General features: G+C 37.7%; 1 protein-coding gene across 2 annotated transcripts; it reads left to right on the top strand.

The window, feature by feature from the left end:
• The first annotated feature begins 671 nt into the window (after positions 1-671).
• lingo1b (leucine rich repeat and Ig domain containing 1b) lies at positions 672-21,487 on the top strand. Of its 2 annotated transcripts, none has more exons than XM_083549965.1 (2): positions 672-1,144; positions 19,035-21,487. In XM_083549965.1, the coding sequence occupies exons 1-2, from the start codon at positions 1,133-1,135 to the stop codon at positions 20,889-20,891; spliced, it is 1,869 nt and encodes a 622-aa protein (XP_083406091.1). In that variant the 5' UTR covers positions 672-1,132; the 3' UTR covers positions 20,892-21,487. The 2 variants fall into 2 exon arrangements, with proteins under 2 accessions (XP_083406091.1, XP_083406092.1); XM_083549966.1 differs by having other exon boundaries at positions 781-1,144; positions 19,038-21,487.
• Positions 21,488-27,812: the final 6,325 nt, after the last annotated feature.

The raw sequence follows: 27,812 nt of genomic DNA, 5'->3' as shown, positions 1-27,812 counted from the left end.
TGTTCGACACCAAGCTTTTCCCTCCTTCCCGGTTATCCGAAGTAATCCCACACATCCTTCTACCTGCCGTGCCTGCCTCCCTTTTATTGTTGAGAATAATCGCAAGAGAGACTTTGCTGGGATTTACACCTGATTATTTTCCCACAAGGCGAGTCCTTATAGACCAGACTGACCTTTCAGTTCATGGTGCAAGAGACAGAGCGGCTGCATTTGCCTTGTCTGTCAGAGTGGAGCTCAAGCTTGCCCTGTTTCTTTTTCTTTTTTAGGTCTGTTGCTTGTTGTTTGTCTCTGCCTGTTTACCTGCCTGAGTCATTTGTTTGTCACACTGCAGCTCAGACATGCTTTTGACGAGGACTGCACCTTGCATGAAAGCCCCGGCATTAAGCGGATCCGTACTGACTCCGCGATGGAGGAGGGAGGAAAGACTTTACGGAAGTGCGATCATCTCTTAAATAGCCCACATGGTTATGACATGGATGTGTTCCTTGCGACCATCGCCTACTCTTCGGTCTCTCCATCATCTACTGCAGTCACTCAGACAAACGAATTCAGAACTGAATTTCATTAGTCACATTGGCCCTGATTTGAGCATTGTGCAGACTCCCCCCCTCTCCTTCTCTCTCGCTCTCTCTCTCTCTCTTTCTCTGTCTTCCTCTCGGTCTCTTCATTCTCTCGGCTTTGCAATCTTCAGCAAGCTCCCCATCGCTCCATGAACACACACACCCCCCCCTGACTCTTTCCTCTTTCCTCTCCCTCCATCTCTGCCTCGATCTCGATGCACCACGGCTCCTCCCTCCACCTTGCACAGCAGCTACCCCTCCCTCTCCATATTCCTTTTTTCCCCTCACTCGTGCTCTCGCTCCGCTAGATACAGCATGTATTCGAGGCAGAGGGAGCCGGTCTACTCCTGTTTACATGGCTGCCTGTACCTGGGGCAGGATCACGTGTATTCAGAGGACCGCAGCTGCTCCTGTTCCACCTTCTGAACGTTCAACCGAAGCTCAGCTCACCTTCAGGGATTGTTTTTTCCTCTTCAAAGGCCTCTTCAGTGCCTCACTGGCTCTCCGGCCCAGTTTGGATCTAAACAGCGCCCCAGCAGAATGGACCTGCCAGAATTAGACTACTTCTCTGCATGACATTTCTGGTAAGGGGGCTTTTTTTTGTACACTACTGTGTGTACAGGTTCAGTTACAGGATTCAGGATGGCTTTGCAATAAAGACAAGAATCAAAGTGCCTGAAATGTTCAGGATAAATATATATATGTATCTGTGTGTGTGTGTGTGTGTGTGTGTGTGTGTGTGTGTGTGTGTGTGTGTGTGTGTGTGTGTGTGTGTGAGTGTGTGTGTGTGTGTGTGTGTGTGTGTGTGTGTTGGGTGCATATTCCAGACAGGAAGGTGCTGAATGATGCTGCTGAATTTGTTACTGTATATTGGATTTGAGATTAATATGGATTAGAGAAGAGATCATGATATTTGAATGGAAACAGAAACAGAAACAGACATTTTGTTCCATGAATAAAAAAATGTTTCCACCTTAATTTTCTGTTTTTCTGCTTTGAGTTTTTTTTGTTCATTCCTAACAAAATAAAGCGCATGCCTGATTATTATAGTAGTGTTGCTCTTATTATTTCTACATAAAATATGATGAGTATTCAGTGTGTGCTGGGAAAAATCTGCAAACACCCCCTTGTCATTGCCCACTCTTAATTGCAGTACAGTCGCTTCACCGTTACCTATAGGATTAGATTCATCCTTTTTCCTCTATCCTGTCTTTTCTTTTCCTTTCTGTAACCTCTGAGCGAATACAGTTTCTCAGTTGATGAGGTAGTGTTTTAGAGTCTACCAGTAATGCACTTTAGGGCTTAATCTTGGCAGCCCGCCAAAAACGAATTAACAGATGAATATTTGGCGCATTAAAGATTCAAGGCTCTTCCTTGTCATCAGCTGTGTGTCTATTACAAATGGTACTACCTGGACGTTTTTCTTCTTTTAATATAGAACAAAAGCAACCTTATTTAAAAAAATAGAAACGAGGTGACAAGGATGAGTTTTTCAGGTGGTTTTTTGCATAATAAAAGGTTTAACTTCTCAGCCCGAATGTGGTGACACTTGATAAAGCGACATACTGTGTGAAGCAGTGTTTGGGTGGCACTCGTTCCCAAGCATCGAGCATAGAGCCAAACGTCTTCCTGCCTTTTCTCTAAGCAGATTGACATGCAGCACCACGTAATATATGCAAATATGTATGTAAGCATGTATTGAAAAAAAAAAAACACCGGGGATGAAGCAACTGTGGTGCAAGAATGTGTGCCTGCCACGTTCATATAGAAATTCGAGGGGACAAACTGATGTGATATTTTTACTGGACAGAGAATCTGGTACGATAAATTGAGAAACAGTTTGGACCAAAAAAAAAAATACAAATCTGTCAATAAATAAAAAAGCTGGAAGTTTATTCTCAAAGAAACCCCTCGACTGGGCACACTGTCATCCCACATGGTGCCAATGGTATTATGATAATTCTGCAGACTTGATAAGCGAGCCAAGACGATAAGTGAGATAAGTCACATGACTCCTGCATGCTCTTCTCCTTCGCAGATATTCACTGATTAGGATTGTTTTTTTTTTTTTGTGAACGAGCGACATTCCTGAGTGATTATAATTCAGATCCTCACCAATCACCAATCATCCCCCTCCTTCCTTCTTCCTCTCATCTTGTGCTCTCCCATGGTTTCTCTATCTGTCTTCTCATCATTCCACCGCCATCTCTCACTGCTATGTTTAGAAGTGCTTGGTGCTTAAACGACGCTGATGTGGGACAGAAACCGGCAGGCTGTGTTTGATTTCATTGTAGATTGATACACGAATGAGGGCCTATCATAATGCATAATGGCTCTTTCCTGTCACGCACAATGAGAGACTGTTAAAAAGGACGGCAAAAGCGATAGAGAGAGATGGAGGTAGAGAGAGATGGACGAGTGGCATTTTGAGACACAACACGCTCAGTCCAGCCTCCCACACTTGTTTTCAGAAGGTCATGGAGTCACTACACTTCACCAGACTCTCTCCTATTAATATTTAATCAAAACAGCTTTATGGGGAAAAAACAACCAAAAAAAAAACCAGACAGTTTGGAAAATGGGCAGGGCCCCCGTGTCCTCATTTCTATTTCATTCTCCCCGTCTGGCTATACGAATTTGATCATAAATCCGTATTCCATATGTGGATCAGAAATGACATCTGTATTTTCAAGACCCAGCAAATATGTCTGAGTGGCCTGTATTGGATGAAGGACCTGATCATATTGCCGGTGCCGCTGTTAATGTGTGTTTGGTCCTTTGTGTAAAATGAGAGGAAGAGATCATTGATCGTATCGCATCAATGTAATAAAATTATTAGCTTGAGATGGAAAGCTGGCCAGAGGAACAATGCTGGTATAATTCAGGAAGCCTGAAAGTGATTATCTTGAGGCTAATTTTGGGAGATAAGCTCCTTTCTAATGGAACTCTCGATAAAGAACTCCAAAAAGCGTAGCAAGAGTTAGATTGCTTTCGGGATTATGTTTGTCCTATATTCTCTTTCCATTTCTCCTCTCCGTTTTTTTTTTTTTTTTCAATTAAAACCAAAACAAAGAGGCCTGTGTGTGTAAAGGAGGGAAAGGGGCTGGAGTAATTACCGGCCTAGGCCTGCTGCTAGTGGTGAATTTCAAGTGAATTTCAAGAGCGTTAATGAGGAAAGAGGAACATTTTATAGGATCTTTATGAACCATTTTCGTGCTGCAGAGCAGACAGATTTGTGTTCGAATGCCTTCCAATTAGATTTGGCATGACAGGATATTCGACAATCCGCAAGAAGCAGGTGCAAACTCGTTCGCTCCGTGGCCTGAGAAGTGCAATAATGTCTTCTAACCACTCAGTGTGTTTGATGATTCCAACTTGTAATGGATGTACCTCATTATCAAACCTAAGGCCATGTGTGAGCTCGGAGCGCATTTCATGCATTCTGTGTTATCGCTGACAAATTCCTGCATATCTGAAGTTTAAGGCCTGAAAAACAAATAAGCATTTACAAGCGAATGTAGTGCAACAAATTTCTACATCACATGTAGGGCTGGAGGCAGAAGCTTCTTTTGTTAATTAATGTTGGCATTAAACATATTACTTTTGCTTGATAGCCAACCCATGACCTGTAGAAGTTCTACAACAAATATGTGTGTGTGTGTGTGTGTGTGTGTGTGTGTGTGTGTATATATATATATATATATATATATATATATATATATATATATATATATATATATATATATATATATGTGTATAATAATTTCAACACCCTATTGAACTTTGCCATTTCTTGCACTCCAAACTTCAGGCTTTTATCTAAACATTACAGTAGTCAAGAAACAAGATCAAACGGATGATGAAATTGGAAGTCAAATGGAAAACACGCTAGCAAAAGAAAACATCTCGCCGCATCTGTATTCTCGGGACATGAGCGGATTTCCCATACAAAATTGGTGGTGTGAGTGTTTGGAGGAAAATGAATGCTTAGGGCAGGCGATTATTGATCTGGCCTGATCCTGCCTGATGAACTGCTGTTGTAAATACCGATAAAGACATCTGCTTATGTCGTAATGGATGGTGGTCTCCAGACTTGCCATTCTAAACAAGAGCAGGGTTTATCACTTCAATTTGAAATGTCTCTTAGCACATAAATCTTTCCGATTAACATAACGACTTTGCCATCGACCCCCTGTAGAGTTTTAAAAAGTCTAAAGATATCCCATTTTTTTTGGTTTTCCTAACCACGGCTTTGGATATTCACCACCTGGTAGGCTTGAAAGAATGAACGCTATAAGCCGAAAGGGCTGCACGATATCTTTATTAAAAGTAAATTCATCAAGGAAATCGATTTGCCTTCCTAGCTCTGCTAACTAAGTGTCTGTTAAAAAAAAATTAAAAAACCTTAATAAGGGCCACACAAGGTTACAAAAATCTGAATAACTCCGTCATCATTCGCTGATAAGTGGCCATTTATAATCTGTTAAGTGGGTCGTGTAAATATTTAGGAGTCGTGGGTGTGTAAATCTGACGAGTCTGCGCTCTTTTCTTTATTAGTTCCCTGCAATGTGTTCAGAGCTGATAGAGACAGAGCGAGATGTTATGAATGAGGTTAATGGAAGGAAAAAAAAGAGATATACTTCCCTTTAGGCCAGGAGGAGCCATTAGATCCCATTACTCCACCATTCTATTCTATATCCTCCATAGTCTTCGCATACACTAGATTTTAGTGAGACTCAAAGCATTATAAAGTGCTACAGGATGCTGAGTCATATCTTCACAAACAGCAATTAATCATTATTTCAGTCCCAAGAGTGTGTGGTTTGATCTAAACCAAAGCCTGACTTCCTAGATAATTGGGCTTATTTTCGTAAACTTATTGGTTTGTACTTAAGGTGAACTGTATTGAAACTTTTTTCCTGGTGAAATCTGCAATAATTCTACATTTTAAGTTGAGTAGGTGTTCTCTTTTTCTATGAAAATTGTAGATTCACACTGAAGGCATCAAAACTATGAATGAACACGTGTGGAATTATATATGGAATTATAAACATAACAAAAAAGTGTGAAACAACTGAAAAATGTCAAAATTGTAGGTTCTTCAAAGTAGCCACCTTTTGCTTTGATTACTGCTTTGCACACTCTTGGCATTCTCTTGATGAGCTTCAAGAGGTAGTCACCTGAAATGGTCTTCCAACAGTCTTGAAGGCGTTCCCCGAGAGATGCTTGGCACTTGTTGGCCCTTTTGCCTTCACTCTGCGGTCCAGCTCACCCCTAAACCATCTCGATTGGGTTCAGGTCCGGTGACTGTGGAGGCCAGGTCATCTGGCGCAGCACCCCATCACTCTCCTTCTTGGTCAAATAGCCCTTGATGCCTTCAGTGTGACTCTACAATTTTCATAGTCATGAAAATAAAGAAAACTCTTTGAATGAGAAGGTGTGTCCAAACTTTTGGTCTGTACTGTATATGTATATGTATAGGTATATGTTTATGTATTTTTTTTAAAGCTGCAATAGATCCTCTATGACTTAAAAATTCACTTGCTACACTATTAATAAAATTATATAATTAATAGAAATAATACAATTTCTATCCACTCATAGATAAAAAGGAACGACTGATGTCCCAAAATGTAGTAAGATATATGACTTTTGAATGTTTAACCTTGAAGTTAAAGTAAAGGTTTATTTAAAGAAAATACTTTAATAAAGAACAGATACACGAAAAAAGCTGCTTAGGTAAAGTAAAGAATTACATTTACTCCGTTACTGTAAACCGCTGGAATTTAGTTTAGTTACATGATAGACATTTTCTTTTGGCAATGTTTTACTCAAGGGTAATTTGATTACATTATTTAATATTTTTTAACGTGGTTAGTTTTAAAAAAAACAAGGTCCATGCTTACATGGTTCATTATTCTAAAGCTCCACTGAACCCTGTGCTTGTTTGCATTACCATAGCCTTCCTGACAGTCCAAACCAGTCTGACCATTCCCACCTGGCTGTCCTTTCTTGCAGAATGTGTAAAATCAAAAAATATATCATATTTGAGCATGATATTTTTTTAATAACAGTATGAATAATTAATTTAGGGTAGTGTGGGTATGTTCATTAGTTTGAACCATAAACTTCAGCATTAACAGAACACGAGGACTCTTAATAGAGCGTTAACAGTCTCTATTAATAAATTTTATAAAGCTGGAACAAAACTCCTTGTGTGTATCAACACACTTGGCCAATAAACCTGATTCTGTTTCTGACAAGCCAACAAAAAGGTTCTGATTGGTTTGTTTACTACGCCACGTGACCAGAACTGAAAATAGATCCACACAAATAAGCATACATTCAATTACAATCTTTAGATAATTGTTTTTTTCCTAAAGAAATAGATTATATTAATAGCTGTATGTTAAGATCATTAAAGGAATCAATTGTCTCATGCTTACATTATATTACTTGACAGTATTCCAATACCGTCAGCGAATCGTGTTCGTTCTGAGATGCCTTTCAGCGCACCACGGCTGTAAAGAGTGTTTGTTTGGGTTACTGTAGCCTTCCTGACATTAAAAACCAGTCTGACCATTTCCTCCTGGCTATTTTTTTAAAAGAATTGCCACTTTGTGGATGTTTTTTGTTGTTGACACACTGTGCTATCTCTTCAGAGAGTTGTGTGTGGAAATCACAGGAGAAATCGGAGCTTCTAAAGCACTTAACAGCCTGCCTTGCTCCAGCATTCTCGATATGGTGAAAGTCACTGTGAACATTAACTGAAGCTCTTGACTTGTACACACATAATCCTAAGCATCACGTTGCTGATTGGCTAATTGAATAATTGCATGAACATACTGTACAAGGGTACAGGACTTCCTGATTAGGTAGATAGTAAGTGTGTATTGTATTTCCATACAGTATAATGAATCTGCCTTACAATGGTGACAGCTAATACTGCATAGTTTATATAATGACTATAATAACGTGTTGCTTCACACTGACTCGAATTACTTATACAGTAGTTGGATGTGAGCATCATCTTGGTTTTTTATGTCATTTGGAGTTGTCATATCCTCTACCAGCCTTACTGGAATGTGCACATGGGTCACATTTCTTCATTTCTTGTTTGTCTTTCTCGGTTGAGTAGGGCCTCATAGACAAGGTCATAAAATCAGCAGCGTAACTGAGGAGACTAAAGAAATGAACCACTACGATATTTTTCTCCTTTTTTCTCAGGAAAGAATCGTAAGTGAGAGACGTGCTTTTTTTTTTGTATCCATTTCAGATCACATCTTTCCTCCACAAACGCATATCACCTGTATAAACGCGAAGTTCGTGTTGCTTGTTTGGTTCGAGTTAAAAGATCGTACGTAAATAGCGTTGTGAGCTGAACACATTACTCATTTCCACTGGTAGGATGTAGAAGCTCTCGGCCTTAAATAGATAAATAAAGCGGTTCCGCTGTATCGGAGATGGAATTGATTTCTTCGTCTGGGTTGACTGATGGCCATGGATTTGACTGATGAAGAGGAAGAGGACATGTCTCTAAAGAAGCATACTTATGAACTTCCTGACTTTCGAGTGTTTCAAAGAAGCGAAAAAAAAAAATCTTCATTACCCAGAAGGGAAAAAAAAGGAGCAGACGGACACCTTGAGAGGGAAAAAGAAATCGTTCTTTGCCTCTCTGTGTGTCTCTCTTGCAATCAACAGATAATTAAAGTGTGAGCTTGCAAAGTCTTACACAATGACATCACGGTGATGAGCCCCCGTCAATGTGGTCGGTCAGTTTTGATTGACCTTGACAGGTCATATGGCTTTCGACACGCATGTTTATGGCAGTTGTGTGCATCCGAATGAGTGTAAGGGCTTTAATTATTATATATCTCCAGACACCTCTTTTTTTTTTCTTTGTTCCTCGAGCTACGGACACGGTGTTGCGTTTTCGGGAAATATAGGGCACTCCATTCACGAATACAGAACAGTAGAGGCTTCCTCTCAGAGGGATTCTGTGTTAAAATAAACCTATGATGGCCACTCATGGCCCTTTCCTTGCCTGTAGCTACAGTGCAAACCCGAGCGGTCATGGCCTCATATTGCGAACGGAAATACAATCGAAAAGGAAATACTATTTCTGACTTCTTACCGATTCGCACCCGAACGGAAACAAAGGTGACGATCAGCTTTGTCATAATGCTTCGCGCAGCCACAGAAAAGAAAACACTTATTTCAAACAATTATAATGTTGCTGTAAAAAAAAAAACGTGATAACATATCTTTCACTTCAGAATGTTCACGCTCTTAAGGTCACTGTACCATGTTCAATCTAAAAATAGTTTTTTTTATCATTGCACATGAAAGGCTCGGGTTGCCTTTCGAGCTCTGCATGAATGTTTGATGCCTCAGTAACAGAGCTGCCACGATTTAAACAGCCCCAGCTCGCAGCTTTTTTGTGTCAAAGCATAGTAAATTGGTTTATTGTACAATTTAATGCTTGTCCTTCAAAAACCTAGCATTTGATGGGATTCATTACTTAGTTTGTGCACCAAGACCTAGCAGATGGGTGCACTATTATATTAACACTATGCTCTTTTATTATTGATTTCTCAACCCTGATTGGTAGATGGGATTATTTTCAATGACAAAACACTATGGACAAATGTACTGGGACAATTGGCTTTTTCAGCCAGTTCTTCTAAGGTACACAATTTTCCCTTCACTAAAACTGGGAGACTCAAACCCGTTCCATCATAATAATGCCCCTGTGCCCCAAATCCGCTCAATGAATATATTATATACATGATTTGGAGTGGAATATCTCCTGCTATAGAGCTCTGATCTGAATCCTATTGAACACATTGGGATGAATTGGAACACTGACTGCACCCCAGGCCTCCTTACCTTACATCAGTACCTTATCTCACACAAATCCCAAAATCTATTTGAACATCTTCCCAGAAGAGTGGAAGTAACAGGAAATGTGGAATAAATGTGGGGTGTTCAACAAGCACATACCAATCTTATAGACATGTGTCCATTCACTTTTATTTATAGAGTGTAAATAGTGATTTTTTTTTAAATACTTTATTGATTCCACAGGAAAATAATTTCCTCACATATCCCAGCAATGACCTGGGCTCAGAGTGCAGGTTCAGCCATTTTTCGGCACCCCTGGATCACTGAAGGTTAAGGGTCTTGCTCAAGGGTCCAAAGAGTGGCAGTTCGGCAATTTTAGATTCCCCCGACCTTCTGTTCATTAACCCACATCCTTAACCACTGAGCTGCTACATTTTATTTCATTTTAATGCATAGTAATTGTTTATACAGGTCCTTGTTTGGCACATTTACCTCAAAATCAAATTATAACAACCAATTATTTTTCAAAACGTTATTTACCATATAATCGTTAATACTATGAATTTGATTAGAGGGTCTTATTTAACATTAGAGGGGTTTGTTTAACGTTTATTGGCAGACATGACTGCAGCTGCATGTAATACTTTTTGAAATATGATTAATGATGGCAGACAGCAGGCAAATAATAAAAGCAAAACTTTGCATAATCATCGTCAATAGCAGGCAGAGGGCCAGCCGATTTACAGACAGAATCTCTAAAGCAAAGAATAATAGAAAAATAAACACGGACACACAGCTTGATACATCCCCACACTAAAACATCGCAATGAACTTTTTTGCATGTGCTTATATAGTGGTGAATCCAGGTGTGTGTGAAATCATGCGAATGGGAACGAGACAGTGATTGAGGTCACTGGGTTGTTGCAGTCTTTGGAGGCCATGATGTGTTCAAGGAAATTGACCATGCTTCAGGGTTCTGTTTCAGGAGCTGGCCATTTTTATCTCAATCATAAAATTCTTACAGTTTCACTTTTAATCACAAAAAATGATTATGGCCCCCAACTGCATTTCCAATCAGTCACTGCACCTCACCCATCCAAATTATATGCTACACTTATCACCCACACCTGTTTCCTGTTAAGTGTCACTAAAACTTCTGAATTCGGTGTTTCTCCTATTTCGCTTATCGTCTTTCACAGTTGCTGTTATTCTTGTTCCAGGTTGTGGTTCTTGTTTCCTTGTTTAACTATTTGTTGCTTTGTTTCTTTTGACTGTATGTTTCACATTTGTACAACACTCGCATTTCGGCGCATCAATGTTTACTATATTTTCTTACTGGCACTCGATTTCCGTACTGAAGCCTCTCAGATTGTGCTTGTTCTCATTGTTAAGGCTCTTAAATGTGCTTTAAGTATTTGAAGTATTTTTTTTATTTGTTTTTTTTAATCCAATAACTAGCTTACAATCCTGCTTCGGCTTGAAATATCTGGACAATACCATGTGTGAAGAAGACAGAATGAGAAGGTTTATCCTGCCTGTTTTGGAAAATACAAGTGGTGACTCATGAATCCCAATATGTAACTCAAATTTGTGTACACCATATACTATCTCTTAAAAATAAAAATACCACGGAGAACCAAAAGGCGATTCCCACATCAATGCAATAGAAGAGCCATTTTGCTTCCAGAAAAAGCTGATAGTAAAAGTTTCTTAGAAGATTCTATTACTACTAGCAATATTCCAGTTCAAACTTTAGAGTTTAAATCAAAATATAATTAACAATTGTAAATAAATGATCAAATTAACGTAAATTCAAAGTTTCTACAAGTTTTGCAAAAAGAAACATTTTGACATTAAATTAAAATATGAAATATTAACATTCATTATTAATTCAACAAATCTTACAATTAATTCTGTTCAACAAGTTCAGGTCAAAGCAAAGTAAATTGCTTTTTTTATTGAGATGATTTTTGATTTTTTCAGTCTATAAAGAACCTTTTTCTACTACAAACACCTTTTTCTGCAATGGACCGGTTTCACTGATGTAAGAGGTTCTTCATAGAACCAAACACCTTGACAATGAATCACTTAATAATCTTTATTTTTTTAGAGAGGACACACAGGGAGCTTGTAACAGTCAGTAAGAATTCAATTCAATTCAATTCTAAAAATTCGTATAGCACTTTTAACAATGCACATTGTCCAAAAGCAGCTTTACAGAATTTAATTAAATGGAAATAAACATTTTACCACCATAAATAAAGCCCTATAAATGTATCCCTAAAAAGCGAGCTAGTGGTGACAGTGGCAAAAAAAAAAAAAACTAGTTCCATCATTTTTGAGGTTATAAACTCTTCAATAATGGACACCTGAATGAAAAAATTTATATTCATGCCTTTGTAGCCCGAAGTCTTTGTGGCAAACCATCCACACTAATCACAGTCCAAAGCCTCCTGTTTCCAGAATTTAACCCTCCACAGCAGCCGTATGGATCCATACGCTTCCTGACTGCTTCCTTAAAGAGAATGGTTCTAAAACAGGGAGGTTGAAGCTCAATGGTTAAGGAATTGGGTTTGAAAGGTTTCAAGTTCAAATCCCAGCACCACAAAGTTGCTGGGATTTGAACTTGAAACCTTTCAAACCCAATTCCTTAACCAGGGAGGTTGAAGCTCAATGGTTAAGGAATTGGGTTTGAAAGGTTTCAAGTTCAAATCCCAGCACCACAAAGTTGCTGGGCCCAAGAGTATTAACCGTTTAATTGTTAGAGTAGAGTTGTAAGATAAGTGCTTTCCTCAAATGCAATAAATTATTTGAAGCATTTGCCACATTCACTGAGGTGGTGAGGTTCCTCATCTTTACATCGGACCCTAAAATACAGAAAAATTAAGACGTGCCATTCTTTAATAAGTAAAAATTATCACCTCCAGGGTCTGTCAAACGCTGTAAACGTAAAACGCTTTTTGGCTGGTGAAAAAACTATAGTTTATAGCTACTATAACATACAAAACAAAACAAATACATTTTGCAGATGTTTAAAACAACATTCAAATTCAGTTTAAATGATGACCTGCTGTTTATTAATAAATGAATATAAATTATATTATAATAGTCATTATTATAATTATGTAATGATAACAATAATACTAATAATGTTCAAAATCTTTATAAAACTATTATTAAAAATGATTATTTTATACTTTTCTATTATTTAGCACAATGCTTTTTCGATCGAAAAACACAAAAAAATTTGTTTGTCCCATTGTCAACATATGAATCCTCAATTGTGATATAGTAAATGAAAGGGTTTTTTTTTTTTTCCCTGGCTCTACAATCATTTTCAAGAATACCAATGAGCTACAACCTCCTTCAGTTATAAATACGGTAATATATATTTAATTTTCTCAAATATAGAAGGATAAATGGACAAAGACGGCCATTTGAGCTTAAACGGTACATTTTCCTACAAAGGGATCCTTTCTTTGAAATTGCTTTGTGAAATAAAAAGTCATTTCCAAAATTGATAACTGTATGATACTGGAGAATTATTGAGTCCTCCATATTCAGAGCTTTCTGGGTGTGTGTGTGTGTGTGTGTGTGGTGGGGGTTTAACCCTGAAACAGAGTAAAGCTGTGTTTACTAATCTTCATGCATAATTCATGATGACCAGATTACGCTTTGATTTGTATCTGAACGGAGTGCGAGTGTTCCTGAGCAATGATTTAATCTTTTAATTGGATAATAAATCCATTGGGTTGAGTAATGGACTTTTCTATTGTCATCAGCTGACCACTGAAGCAAAACAATTGTTAATGCCTTTTCTTTGCCTTTCATTTTGACTCTCTTTTTTCTTTTTATGACAATGTATATTGGTTAGACAGGTTATATTTCTATATACTGTTCCCTTTAGTAAGTCCCTTTAGTTAGTATGTCTGTGCGAGTAAGACAGGATAATTACGATGCTATTGTACTAGGATGTATTTTGCCTCTTAGCAGCTTCCAAATTAGGAGCCAAGCATTACATGCATTACTTTTACATTTACATTTGCGGCATTTAGCAGACGCCCCTGTCCAGAGCGACGTACAAAAGTGCTTTGAGTCTCTATCAATGAATAAATCTACACTAGATTACAACTTTTACTATTAGCTTTCAATCAGAGGGAAATCAGGGACACATTTCGGGGCTTATTTTCTGCAAAAACTATAGCAGAAATGTAGATTTTTGAATTTCATGGTCACATCTAATTATTGCAAAAATAAATTACTCAGTGTAATTGACAACAATCGTCTGATATCCCGTTTTTCAACCTTTGCAGATATGCGTCTGCAATTAAAGTTAGAAAGAGACGGACATGAGTTATATATCACATTATCAATCATTACAACAGGTTAATCAAAAACATCCTTGCCTCGTTTGTGGTGTTTGGGGGACAGGATGTTCTGAGGAGGATGAGATCAGCAGTAAATACAGCATGATTAAAACACCATGTTTATGGTGGGTTCGCTTACTTCATGACCTTCACAACCCCCTCCACTCCCACCATTTCACAACTCAAACCCCCCCAACCGTACCTCCGCTGTGACTGCTATTTTAGTCATTTAATCGATTCTGCAATTCATACACGCCGACCAAGCAGGTCCCCACAGGGTGGCGAGATGCATGCCGATCACACTCAGCAGATATATGACTGTCAGGGTCTGTGGGTTTCTAACGCTGTTTTTTGAACCTAACTAAGGAGCACTAATGAACAGTAGATGCTTTCTGAGCTACTCACTCGATTTCACACTGCCGCTCGAGCACTTCCCATTGCGCTCCAACACACCTGGAAACATTTGCAGATGGAGCCATTTTCAGCGCCTCTGCAGCAAAGCTGCAATAAACAGATGGCTGCATGGAGGCCCCTTTTTTTAAGCTTTTTCTTCGTTCAGCTAAATCGTTCAGCTCTGCTGATTAATAGCATGCAGCTCTTTCAGGATTCTATCAGGTTTTGATGAAACCATAACACATAAAATTTCTCAGAGACATTATATAATAAGTATAATAAGTGGTATTTATGCATGTTTTAATTTCCGCCATTTTAAAAGAACGAAGTACGAACGTTATAATTAAATTATTTTAAAGCTAAATACCAATTAAATAAAAAGAAGCTTTGGCATAAGTTTCTATGGATTTAAATATCTGGGTTTTTTTTGTTTTTTGTTGGTATTTTGCTTTGCTTCGGGTTTTTTCAGTGTGTATTTGAACCCAAAAGCTTAAATCAGATTTCTCCAATGCTGATGAATAGCTCAGTAATTTGCCATATTGCTTATTGCCGCAGTGTGTGGGTACAGGCTCGGTTTTAATTTGAGGTTAACTTTTACTGAGACATTTGCCCACACACAGACCAGTCCAGACTTTACAGCTGGCTTGTTATAGAAGATTGGGGGATTGTAGGAATGGGTTTATGTATAAGTTGGTTAGTTATTTTCGTAAGATCAATTGTTGGTATTACTCATTAATCAATAATTAATCAATGTACATTTAAGCTGTGTGAAAAAATTCAGTGACAGAGGCAGTGGACATGAGACTGGATCTTCAGACTGGCGTTTATTGAGTGTTCACAAATGATCAATTCAATTCATTTTTATTTGTATAGTGCTTTTAACAATGAACATTGTCTAAAGCAGCTTTACACAGCTGTGTATAAGTGTGAGTTTGTCCCTGATGTGTGAGCCGGTGGCGACTATGGCAGGAAAAATCTCCCTGAGATGGCATAAGGAAGGAACCTTGAGAGGAACCAGAGTCAAAAGGGAACCCGTCCTCATCTGTGTGGCACTGAATCACCATTTATTAGAGATAAACGATGTTGAGGTGTGCAGTGATGGGGATCAGATGCAAACTGTAGTCCTGAGTCAGTGTAGCAGACTGTTGACATTAACTACAGTCCAAATTCAAATCCTTAGAGTTCCTGTTCTTACTCTGTAATTTCGTGGAACCCCAGGGCGTTGATGAGAAACATCCCCAGCTGCACAGAGTGGCCTCCAATCGAAAAAGAGAATCCAGAGGCAGGCCAAGATGACGAGGGCAGATCCGAGGAGAGGAGAGGGGCAGAAACAGTGGTCACTGGAACCACAGGGGCATGTTTAACTCAACTAAGAGAAAGACAGAGAGAGAGAGAGAGAGAGAGAGAGAGAGAGAGAGAGAGAGAGAGAGAGAGAGAGAGAGAGAGAGAGAGTGGTAACTGGGAGAGAAGCACACAGATTATTATGTGTCCTTATTGCTGTATGAAAGTAAAGGATACTGTGCATTTGGGGACTCCGGCAAGACTCGCTATAGCAGCATAACTAAAAAGGGAGAGCCAGAAGGTAACACAGACATTAGGGATCTCTGGGATAAGAGACGCCACCACACCACCGTCAAAAAACCCGAGTGAATGTGTGAGACTGAGGGGAGCATACCTGAGCATACAAATATCCCAGTTCACCAAACACTCGATATCCATGATCCCTCCAGATCTGCTCCTTTACCTAAGAAAAAGCTACTGATAAAGGACTAAAAAAAAATGTTTTCAGCCTCGACTTGAACACTGTGTCTGAGTCTCAAGCTCAGGCTGTTCCTTACCTGTGGGGTTTATAACAGAAAGATCTGCCCCCCTGCTGTAGTCTTCATTATTTGAGGTACCAACAAATAGCCTGCATTTTTTGATCTAAGTAGGCGTTGTGGATTATATTGATACAGAAGTTCACTTAGATACTGTGGCACGAATTTAAGTGCTTTATACGTCAGTAGTTTTTTTTTTTAATCAATGCGAGATTTAATTGGGAGCCAGTGTAGACTGATTAAAACAAGGGCTGATGTGATCATATTTTCTAGATCTAGTAAGGACTCTTGCTTGCTTATATATATATATATATATATATGATATGGGCATTTAAATAAGTGATTGTGGAAAAGCCTAGAGTTCTCACAATCCATTCAATTCAATCTAATTTTATTTGTACAATGCTTTTAACAATAAACATTTTCCTAAAGGAGCTTTACCGAATTCAGTTTATCCCTAATAAGTGAACCAGTGGTGACAGTGGCAAGAAAAAACTCCCTGAGATGGTTTGAAGAGAAAACACTGTGAGGAACCAGACTCAAAAGGGAACCCATTCTCAATTGGATGACACTAAATATCCATTCATCATAGTTCCATCATTGTTTAGGTTATTAAGTCTTCACTAATGGATGTTTGAATGCAAAACATGTTCATGGCAATTTCAGTCATTATAGCAAACAGTTTTTATTAATTACAATCCAAATCCATCTTTATAGTTCATCAATCTCTCAACCTCTCTAGTCCCCAAACCCCAACCAAGAGGGAGTGATTGAAATTTAAAAGAAGCTCACTGGGAAGAAAGACAAGCTAAGTAAATGTCTTTCAGTATAGAAGTTATTAGTATAGAACCCTATAAAATGTAGACATATTATAATTAGGGTGTTAATATTTCATAAACTGAGTGTAAACATTAATATAACCAGATCTTTCTGCAAAAACTTGCATGAATGACTAATCAAGTCGTTTTTTATGCATTATTGCTGAAATGCAACCTAAACCATGTACATGGGTCTGGTATCAGTGATATAAGAACCATTCAGTCTATTAAGGTAGCCTAAAAGTAAAGTATTTCTACCACAGCACTGTTATAATTCATGAATCTGATTAGCCAATATTGATGTTTCTGTAACATGAGCTCTAAATATAATTAGGAGCATATTAAAGGTTTATGAGTACATGCTGTTGTTTCTGTAGCTTTTTTATTTATTATCATTTATGTCGAATAAATAGGAGAGCGAATGCCATTGCAGATCAGATAACACCGAGCCTGAAAGACAAGAATGAGACGAAGAAATGACTGGGTGATGTGATGCTTATATAATTGTGCTAAATACAAAAATGTGATTCAGGTGCAGAGATCATGTGGCATGGCATGTGAGGATGCAACGACTGATAGGAACCGTAGTCCAAGGCTTAATTCTGAATTTATTTTTAAGAATCTAGCATATTTGATTAGAATCAACTTTATGGTCATTGCACAAGTTACAGTAAAAGGCAAAGAATTACAGATAGCATCTAAGCCGAAGTGCATTGGTAGCAGTGTAAAATATTTACATATGTTCACGTTGGTAAGGGTATGATATATGATAGATATAAATAATAACAGATGAATGGATAATATGAAATGAATAATATGAAGATAAAAAAACAGGCGATTAATTCACTTTTTTTTTCGTGGAGGATTCTCATCTTTACATCGAACCCTCAAAAGCTAAAATAAATAGGACATGTCATTATTTAATAAGTTAAAATAATCACCTCCAGCATGGAAATACATCAAACTGCCCCAGTATTGATTATTTCAGTAAAGGTCTGGTCATGTTTCATCAGCTTTCAGGCAACATGTCAGGTCAATATATGTGTATCGGATGAATTCCATATGCATGATCCAACAATAATAATAATAATTAAAAGGTTTGCTACATTTTGAGCTTGTTTTATTACTTTTATTGATGCATATTTACTTGGTTCTTTTAGCAAAAAAAAAAAAAAAACGGATCAATGATCCGGTACTGAGAGCAGCTGAGGGACAGCAGCAACATTTATGTGTATTTAATGTGTTAGATCACTACTTTATAAATAGTTTTTTTATGGAGCTGCAAATTTAGGCTTTATCAGTAACAAAGCAGGGCTTTTAGACAGCCGAGGCAAGACATTGTCAATACTATAGACCATGTCTATAAATACAGCAAGGCTAAAATACAGCTTCATCATTTAGCCTGGAGATTCCGATCGAATGATGTCGAAATGGTTAGCATTAAGCAAATAGCATTAGCTTAACTATGTAGCATGTTGATGGTATGCGTCTGTACAGATTTAAATATTAAAAATCCCTTTCGGCGGCACTAATGCGCCATCTTTATTAAACCACAGAGCTGTAAGGAGTAAGAAGAGGATTGTGTGATCAGTTTTGGGAAGTAGAGCTTGAAGGCTTTTGCAGTTAAAACACCCCTCCCGAGTTTAAGTCGCACAGGATTTAATAACTCCTGACTCGCAATATTTCTCCGTACTGTACTGTCATCTTCAGGGGGTTCGTCCCCCTCCAATGTTGCACTAAAGAATATTTTATCTTTGAAAACTAGTTATCAGTGTTCTATTGTGATTTCTGGAGGCTGTAGCTTTGTTCACTGCAATTTATTCTCCTTAAATATTAGGATTATAATGTATTATCATTACACTGTATTACAATTTTTTTCTGCTTGACTTGAATTGATCAAAAAAAAAAAAACAACACGGCCACATGCTGTCATTTTCTTAACAACATAAACAACCAGAATAGCAGAAAGCTAATAATTTTCATATTCATTACTTCTTTGTTCTTGATAACTGTGCTATCATTAATTAGAAGGCTTTCACTGTGTTTATGCAGCAAGTCTGTGCGAGGAGAGTCGAGTATGAGCATGAACATTCAGCTGCATCTATTTGGGAAAATGTTATGTTATTTGCGTGTTTTTTTTTTTTGCCTGTTAATATTAAAGTATGACATTAGAAAAACATCTATATGTTTATACTGGCAATGAGTTTGACCAAGTACCTCTGGCTTGTGTTTCAGCAGGTAACCAGCAGAATGGTGGCTGGCGTGGTGAGTGGGCACAGCTACCTGGTGGCATGCTGGCAGCCCATTCTTATCCTAATGCTGGGCACCGTGCTGTCGGGTTCCACAACAGGATGCCCGTCACGCTGTGAGTGCAATGCCCAGGAGCGCTCTGTTCTGTGCCACCGCAGGAAGCTGGTAGCCCTTCCAGAGGGAATTCCTATTGAGACACGACTGTTGGACCTGAGCAAAAACCGCCTGAAAGCCATCAACCCAGAGGAGTTCATCAACTATCCCCACCTGGAGGACCTGCAGCTTAATGAGAACGTCATCTCAGTCATCGAGCCAGGTGCATTCAGTAATCTCTTTGGATTACGGACGTTAGGACTGCGCAACAACAAACTGAAGCTCATTCAGCTGGGCGTGTTTACTGGTTTGAGCAACCTCACCAGACTGGATATAAGTGAGAACAAAATAGTTATCTTGCTGGATTTCATGTTTCAGGACCTTTACAATCTGAAAGAACTGGAAGTGGGAGATAGTGAGCTGGTCTTCATCTCTCATCGAGCCTTTCATGGGCTCACCAGTTTAGAGCAGCTCACCATGGAGAGGTGCAACATGACCTTGGTGCCCACAGAGGCCTTTAGCCATCTGCATAACCTGTTGGTACTCAAGTTGTGGCATTTTAATGTCAACCTCATTAGGGAGTTTTCCTTTAGGAGACTCTACCGACTGAAAGTGTTAGAGATAGCAAATTGGCCCTTTCTCAAAGCCTTGACAGATAAGTCCCTCCACGGACTCAACATTACCACACTGAGTGTCACACACTGCAACCTCACTGCCATCCCTTATGTGGCCATCCAGCACCTTGTGTACCTTCGCGCTCTCAATTTTTCATTCAATCCCATAGAGGTTGTGGAGGGCAACAAACTGCACAACTTGATGAGGCTGCAGGTATTTGACTTAGTCGGGGGTCGATTGGTCACTATTGAGCCTTACTCTTTCCGAGGTCTGAACTACCTTAAGGTTCTCAACATTTCCAGCAATAGCTTGAGCACTTTAGAAGAGTCTGCCTTCCACTCGGTCGGTAATCTTGAGACCCTGGCGCTATATGACAACCCCTTGGCATGCGACTGCCGCTTGTTATGGGTTTTCCGCCGGCGCTGGAGGCTCAATTTCAACAAGCAGCAGCCATCTTGTGCTACACCTGAGTTTGTGCAAGGAAAAGAGTTTAAAGATTTCCCGGATATCCTCCCTGCAAATTACTTCACCTGCCAGAAATCTAAGATTCGTGACCACAAAGCCCTCCAGAGATTTGTGGATGAAGGGACCACAGTTCATTTCGCATGCCAGGCCGATGGGGACCCGACCCCTGTGATCATGTGGCAGTCTCCTCGGAAACAATTCATCACTACCAAAAGTATTGGACGTCTGTCAGTGTCTCTGGACGGCACCTTGGAAGTACGATATGCCCAAATACAGGACAACGGCACTTATACATGTATTGCGACCAATGCAGGGGGTAATGACACCAAGCTTGCTCATTTACATGTCCATAGTTATTCACCCAACTGGCCCCATCAGCCTAATAAAACCTTTGCTTTTATCTCCAACCAGCCCAATGACAGTGGTGCCAATGAGACTGGTAGATCAGTCCCATTTCCATTTGATATGAAAACTCTTATTATTGCGACGACTATGGGATTTATTTCTTTCCTTGGAGTGGTTTTGTTTTGTCTTGTTCTCCTTTTTCTTTGGAGTCGGGGGAAAGGTAATGCCAAGCCAAACATCGAAATTGAATATGTGCCACGTAGAGTAGAAGGGCAGACCAGTCCTACTGAGGAAACCCATAAGATCAGAATGAAAATGATGTAAAAGTCAAATCTTCAGTCCATGTGAACGAAAAATCTCTGGCAAGAGATTTATCTCGAGACTCGAGAGTAAATTTGTCTTTGTTTCCGTTGTGGAATTGATGGAAGAAACAAAAGCCTTTTTCAAATACACAGCTCAGACCTGTTGGGATTATTTCTTCAAAGTCAGAACGAATTTCAAGGGACACATGATTATTTTGGTAACACATGAACACGAGTCCACCTGATTTAAAAGCCAGAAAACAGAGGGCCAGTTTTAATCCATACTCGTTATTGTCTCTGCCTTTTTTTGTACATAACTCTTTCTATGTACATGGGAATATAGTAATTAAAGGATTGCAAAATCATAATCAAGGGTTAAGAATACTGGAATTCTTGTGATGTACTTACATGGTTAGGACACATTGTAAATTGTACACGTGTCTGGTTACATTTCTGTAAATGTCTATTGCCAAGTTTTTATAAGGCATATACAGTTTCTTTTTTATTTACAGTTAATGAATGATTATGCTTGACAATCACTCATATTATAAATGTCAAGTGTTAATCCTGAAATAAACCGTCCTTTGAATGGATGGAATAAATATAACTTTGTTGCCAGATATAAGCCTAGTATCTCTAAGCCAAATGTAGCTTTGACCCTAAAGCCATTTGGTGTTTTTTTTTTTTTTTTTTATGTGTGGTGAAGCCATTAAAGCTGTTCTTGGTGTTCACATTGATATATTCACAAATGACACTCTGAATCTTCAAGTTTTTTTACCAGCCCATTTAAAAAAAATCTTTCTCAAATTCATAATTTCTGTTAATGAGTTTCCATTTATTAATACATAATTCACGGTCGAAAGGCAAATAAAAGGTACATACGCTCGTCTACCCCTTGCATTTTGAACAATGCCAGACTTTAAATCATTAAAAATAATAGCATTTTTCTACTTCAGTGTCCATTTTTACTTTCACGGTTCAGCTGTGAGTCAGCTATATAAAGGTGCTTGAGGTAATAGAAATATTATTCGCAAATTGTGCAAATTTGTACGATCCGGGTTCACTAGCACTGTCATTCGACATTTACTGAAAAGGTCTTTTCTGTGCAAAAACGCTCTTTTGGATATGAACATGTCATAAATAATAATAACTGTGAAACGGAAATGTCTAATCGACCTCGGCTTTCAGTTCAGAGGTCACACCCTGTTCAGAGCAGGGAGATTGTACTGCATGCACAAACCATTTACAGAAAACAAAGGTGAGGTGAATGCATACAGCACATGCATACTGAATGCAGGAATTACTAATATATATTGTGAATAGTCCAGTTCATTGTATAACTTGAATAAAAGGATGGACAGGATTTTATCCGTCGTTTGTTTAAGAGTCCCAACTCTCCCAAATGTATCAGCACATTCTTATAGTAAGTGATTTGTTCAGGATTAGGATACGACACATTCTTAATACTTTGAATTCATTCAAATGTGTTGGATCCTCATTAAATCCTGCTCATGACTAAAAGCTTTGTTCTTTTTAAATGTAGTCATTGTCTCGGCATTTGTCCAAAATAGGCAGTTTTTTTTTTCTTTTGCACCAAATGATGAAATGAACTAACCAAATTAATCACTATATATGAAATTATATAATAGGAAAGACATCATACATTGCAGATTGAAGTTACTCATGGACTGGATATTATTTAAAAAAAAAAAATACTGTATTTTTGCAAATATTTATTCACAAATCAAAGATGAACCCGTGTGAAAGGTGAAAAAGACAATAATATTCCATAAAAGTGAGTTTTTAAGATATGTGGGTAATAGAAAAGATAGAAGGACGTCATCGTACATCCTGAAACTTATCTACGTTCTCCTTCATGTTTGATGATATTGATTGGGTTTGCTCACAAGAAATATAAGCATCCCCTATTGTGCTGCAAAATCTGGAAAGATGGGCAAAGAATACGTTTTGGAAGAATTCCAATAATTAGATCAACGCTTGAACAGATTTGCATTCATTAGCAGAGGTAATACAATATTTTATTGTAAGTAAAAGTACTGTTATATTAATGAACCTTTACTTAACTACAAGGAAAGTTATCAGTCTAAAAATTTACTCAGAGTAAAATTTACAGGTTTTTTTTACACAAATTAACTTTTTTTTAACAGCGGGGGTGGGGTGGGGTGGGGTGGGGGATTCTAGTGTAGTTCAAAAAGGTCAATAAGATTTCAAACTTTTTAAATTGAAAAAACATCTTAGCAAATTATTGTACAATAACAAATTTAAATTAAACGAATAAATCTCCTGGTATAAGGTCATTTATCATAATGAGAGAAATTGCAAATGCAGATTCAGCATTTCGCTTTCTGCTGGGTCTGCTTCACTTGCATCTTTCTTGTCCTTCTCAATTTTTATTTATTGTGAGTTAAGCATTTGTTCTTCACCCATTAATAAATCAGTAGTTTCCAGGTTGCGTTTTTTCCCCTTTTGCATTATTGTTGTTTTTTTCTTTAGTTTTTTACTCAATATCAAATACGATTTAAAATGTATTTAAAGTTACTTAAAACAAAACATACTTAAGTAAAAGTAAAATTACAGATTTTTAAAACTACTTTGAAAAGTAGAAGTACACAAAAATCTACTCAATTGAAATAATGTAAATAAATGTAATTCATTACTTTACACCTCTGTTTATTAGGTATATTGTCCCTGTTTTTTGCGAACATTTTTATTAGCTAAATGTGCATGAGTATTTTTACAGCATCATCCTGAAAGGCTTATCTTGTAATCGAAAGGCATTCTGTGAGAAAGCGTGTTAACTGTTAAACACTGCTTTACATGTATCTGACCTCCAAGCCCGGTTATAATGATGATACTTAAAAGCCCTCTTAATAGGCAGCTAACGTTAATGGAGTTGATGCTCTCTAGGATGACCCAGTGTTAATTGAGGAAGTAGCATCATCTTGTTATTAGCTGCCTATTAGGAGACCTTTGAAATGAACTAACTTCCTGAATGGAACGTATTTTTTACTGCCTGATTAGTAATACAGGCCAGTGGTACTCCTGCAATTAATGATCGTCTAATCCGTTGAAGCAAAACAGACACAGTACTACTGGCTAAGCAGGTAGTGAGTATTTGCTACATCTTTCTTTCCAGGTTTGTTAGAGAAATTTACCAAAGAAGGAACGACAGATAAGCCACGCCTTCAAGTATTAGAAAAAGTTGATGTTAATCAGACGAAGAATCACAAAACATGTCTGTCCATCAGGTTCATAAAAAAAAAAATCTGTAGAATTTTTCTGAGCAAGGCCTATAATCTCTTTAGTTTCATCTCAGTTTTGAAATAAACAATACTAAACCATAGCTTTTCTTGTTGCTCCAATTGTGCCCTCAAGGGACATTTAAAAAAAAGATTTCTGCTACAGTAATGGACCGTGAATGTTTTTTATTGCCAAGCTTTAAATGTAAGCTGCGTGCACTTTTCTAGGTAAAGAATATGCATGATGTAGAAAACAGGATATGTACCAGTGAGCAAACCATTCCAACAACAAGGAAATGTACAGATTAGTATCTTTACTTCTGAAGCTGTACTGTATAATCCTTAGAGTGAAAAGAAAAATGTTTTAAATATTACGCTTTTAATGGTCTTATCAGATCTGTTGTGTAGGACTTGATGTTGATATCCCTTGATGCATACTTGAGGCACCGATGAGACTCTGTGGGATGGTCTATTCAGTGGTGGCACGCTCTGCCACACTACTCCTCAGACCTTCCTTCTCCTGAGGATGCTCCTTCTCATAACTCAGTATACTGAGGCACCGCTAGGACTCTGTGGGATGGTCCACTTACTCTTTTAATGGTCTTATTAATAAATCAGGAACTTGGCCAGGAAATAAGCAGATGGTGAACTTATTATTATAGGAAGGTTGTAAGTTCAAATCCCATCCCCCATTCATAAGCAAGAACATTCGAGTCGCTGTAGATATGGGTTTCTGCTAAATGGTGTAAATGATTCAAAGGTTTGATATAAAATGTATTACATTTTTTATATTTTTTGTAAATTAACAAATGATGTAAAATGTATTCATTATTTATTTTGGTAAAAAATATTTCACCCATTCTTAACAAAAATTTGACCGAAGGCCGAAGCATTTAAAAAAACCAAAGGAAAAAGCAATTTCTTAGTAAGCAACTTTATCTATTCATTTAATTCTTGCTCGTTTCCTGACCAAAGGTTTTGTTAAAAAAAGAAAAATCCTTAAAAGCTTCACATTTTGCCTTTTTATTTTGTCCAGCAGTGTATGGTTCTTTGTATTCACATGGCTGAGAGCTTCGAATCCAGAACCGTTGCTGATACTCAGCTTCTTCTGTCTGTGCTCGAATTAGATTCTATTTCCTTCAGAAAGTCTTTTCAAATCAAAACCTCTTCCAAATAAAAGGCATGGACATGTAAGCTAATGGCTGGATTTAGTCCATAAATAAAGGCAGGAACAATTTGTCCTAACACTGGAAATGGCTTTCATCAACAGCACTTATCTTGCATATAACTTATAAATCTCAGTTTTCTCAAACAAATTGGTTTCCTGGGTGATTCAACTGAATGTGCTAGCTGTTCAAGACCAGCCTCCCCGTTGCCTCCAGCTACAGTGGTGTGAAAGATATTATTAACACTGCGCTCAAGTGAGCAGTCTTTACTGATGCAGTTCAGACGCTTTTTTATTCAGCTGCAGATGTCAGGTTTTGGTGGTCAGATGTCTAACAAATTTGTATCTGCACAAATGTATCGATAATGACCAGGTGTTTTCGAAATGAAGAATGATTCTGGGGTTTATGAAGAGCAGGACAGAGCTGATGCAGTGCTCCAATTAGGAGAAAAAAAAACCATCAGCTCATTCTGTAAGGCTTTCTGAAATAACGAAGGCTTTTCAAAATAACAATACATACATTAGAGTAAGAGCTTCAAAACCATCTTGTTTGTTTTGCTTTGGTTTTTTTTTTTTTGCTGTGTTATTATAATTACATTTTCACACTACTGTAGGTGAGTCACAAACAGCTGGCCTTTTATTACTGTGCAAACATAATAGCTAAGGGGGAACGCTGGACTTTAATGAGGGAGAAAGTGAGGCATCCAGTTGCAGACTGTGTGCTCTCTCAACCACTCAGCACGTACACACGCACACACACACACACACACACACACACACACACACACACACACACACACACACACACACACACACACACACAAAGACGCACAGTGACGCACAAACATAGAGAGAGCCTGAGAGAAACCAAGAGGTACATTTATATATACACACACACACACACACACACACACGCACGCACACACACACACACACACACACATATATATATATATATATATATATATATATATATATATATATATATATATATATATATATATATATATATATATATATATATATGTGTGTGTGTGTGTGTGTGTGTGCGTGTGTGTGTGTGTGTGTGTGTGTGTGTGTGTTAAATGCATATTAATTATTTAATTGAACAATTAATTAATTCATTATCATTATTTGTGGGATGATATGTATGTATATTTACATATATATCATCTCACAATTAATAATATTTATTTAATTCCCTTATCAAGATCAACTTATATTTATATAATTTAAACAACCAAAGTTAAGGGTCTTGCTCAGGGTCTCAGCAGGGGCAGCTTGTCGCTGCTGGGATTTAAACACGCAACCTTCCGATCAGAATGCAAACATCTTAGCCATTGAGCTTCCAGGTATATACTGTATATTATATTATATATTGTTCTCAATTCAAGATAGAAATCATTGTGACTGCCTGATCAGAGCTGAAATAATAATAACTATTATTATACATTAAAATAGATCAACCATAGATTCCAATTATCTATCAAGTTAAGCTCAAAATCTTTTTTTTATTTAATATTGCATGCTATTAATCCATGTTAAAACAAAATACACTGGTCTCCAGTGGTGGACAAAGTACACAAACAATGTACTTAAGTTAGTAGAGATATAGAGATAAACTTTTACTTGAGTAAAATCTACAAAGGTATTTTGCCTTCAGATGTAATTAAGTATTCAAATTACTATGATTTATTATAACTATAAAGTTCCTATTATCATTTTTTTTTATCACAAGACTCTTTACTTAATCAACTTAGTTCATGTTAAAAGACTCTGATGTGACCCTCAGCACACTGATCTATTAATAGAATGATATTAATGAGTCAAACACTGATTGATATCTAGTAAAAAGATCATAAGCCCAAAACATTCTTTTCAACTACTAAAAAAAAAATGCATAAATTGGGCCACGGGTGTTGTGGCGAGTTCGAGTCTGGAGTTTCTTTCATTATTTATTCCTCTCTAAATGTTCTGCTTGCTGTTGAACTGATGCTGAACTGTATGTTGGTGATCAGTAGATACATCAAGTGCCCACCAAAACAAGTTAAAATCAGAGCAAACGCTCGAACCTGATTAGTGGATTGCTGCATGTTTGACCAGTGAAGTTTTTATTCTCATAAATAAAAAGGAAAGATTGATTTTAATTTGTGGTAAAAAGTAGGATATTTGACTTTGAACCTGATTGAAGTTAAACCCAAAGTCTCCTCAAATGGAAACATTTCAGTAAAGTACAGATAAGCAAAAAAGCTACTTAAGTACAGTAATGAAATACATTTACTTTATTACTGTACACCACTGCTGGCCACGTGTTTTAAAATCCACTATATTTTCAAAAGTATTGGGACACCTTGTCATAAGTACTGCATTCCACATTTAGTCCAAATTTGCTCTTATAATTCCCTCTACTCTTCTGGGAAGATGTTCCACTAGATTTTCGAGTGTGCTTATGGATATTTGTGTTCATTAGCCACAAGGGTATTACGAAAGGCAGGTACTGATGTAGGTGAGGAGACCT

This window comes from Silurus aristotelis (assembly GCF_946808225.1).
Source record: "Silurus aristotelis genome assembly, chromosome: 9".
Taxonomy (NCBI): Eukaryota; Metazoa; Chordata; class Actinopteri; order Siluriformes; family Siluridae; genus Silurus; species Silurus aristotelis.
This window is presented reverse-complemented; position numbering and strand designations above follow the sequence as displayed.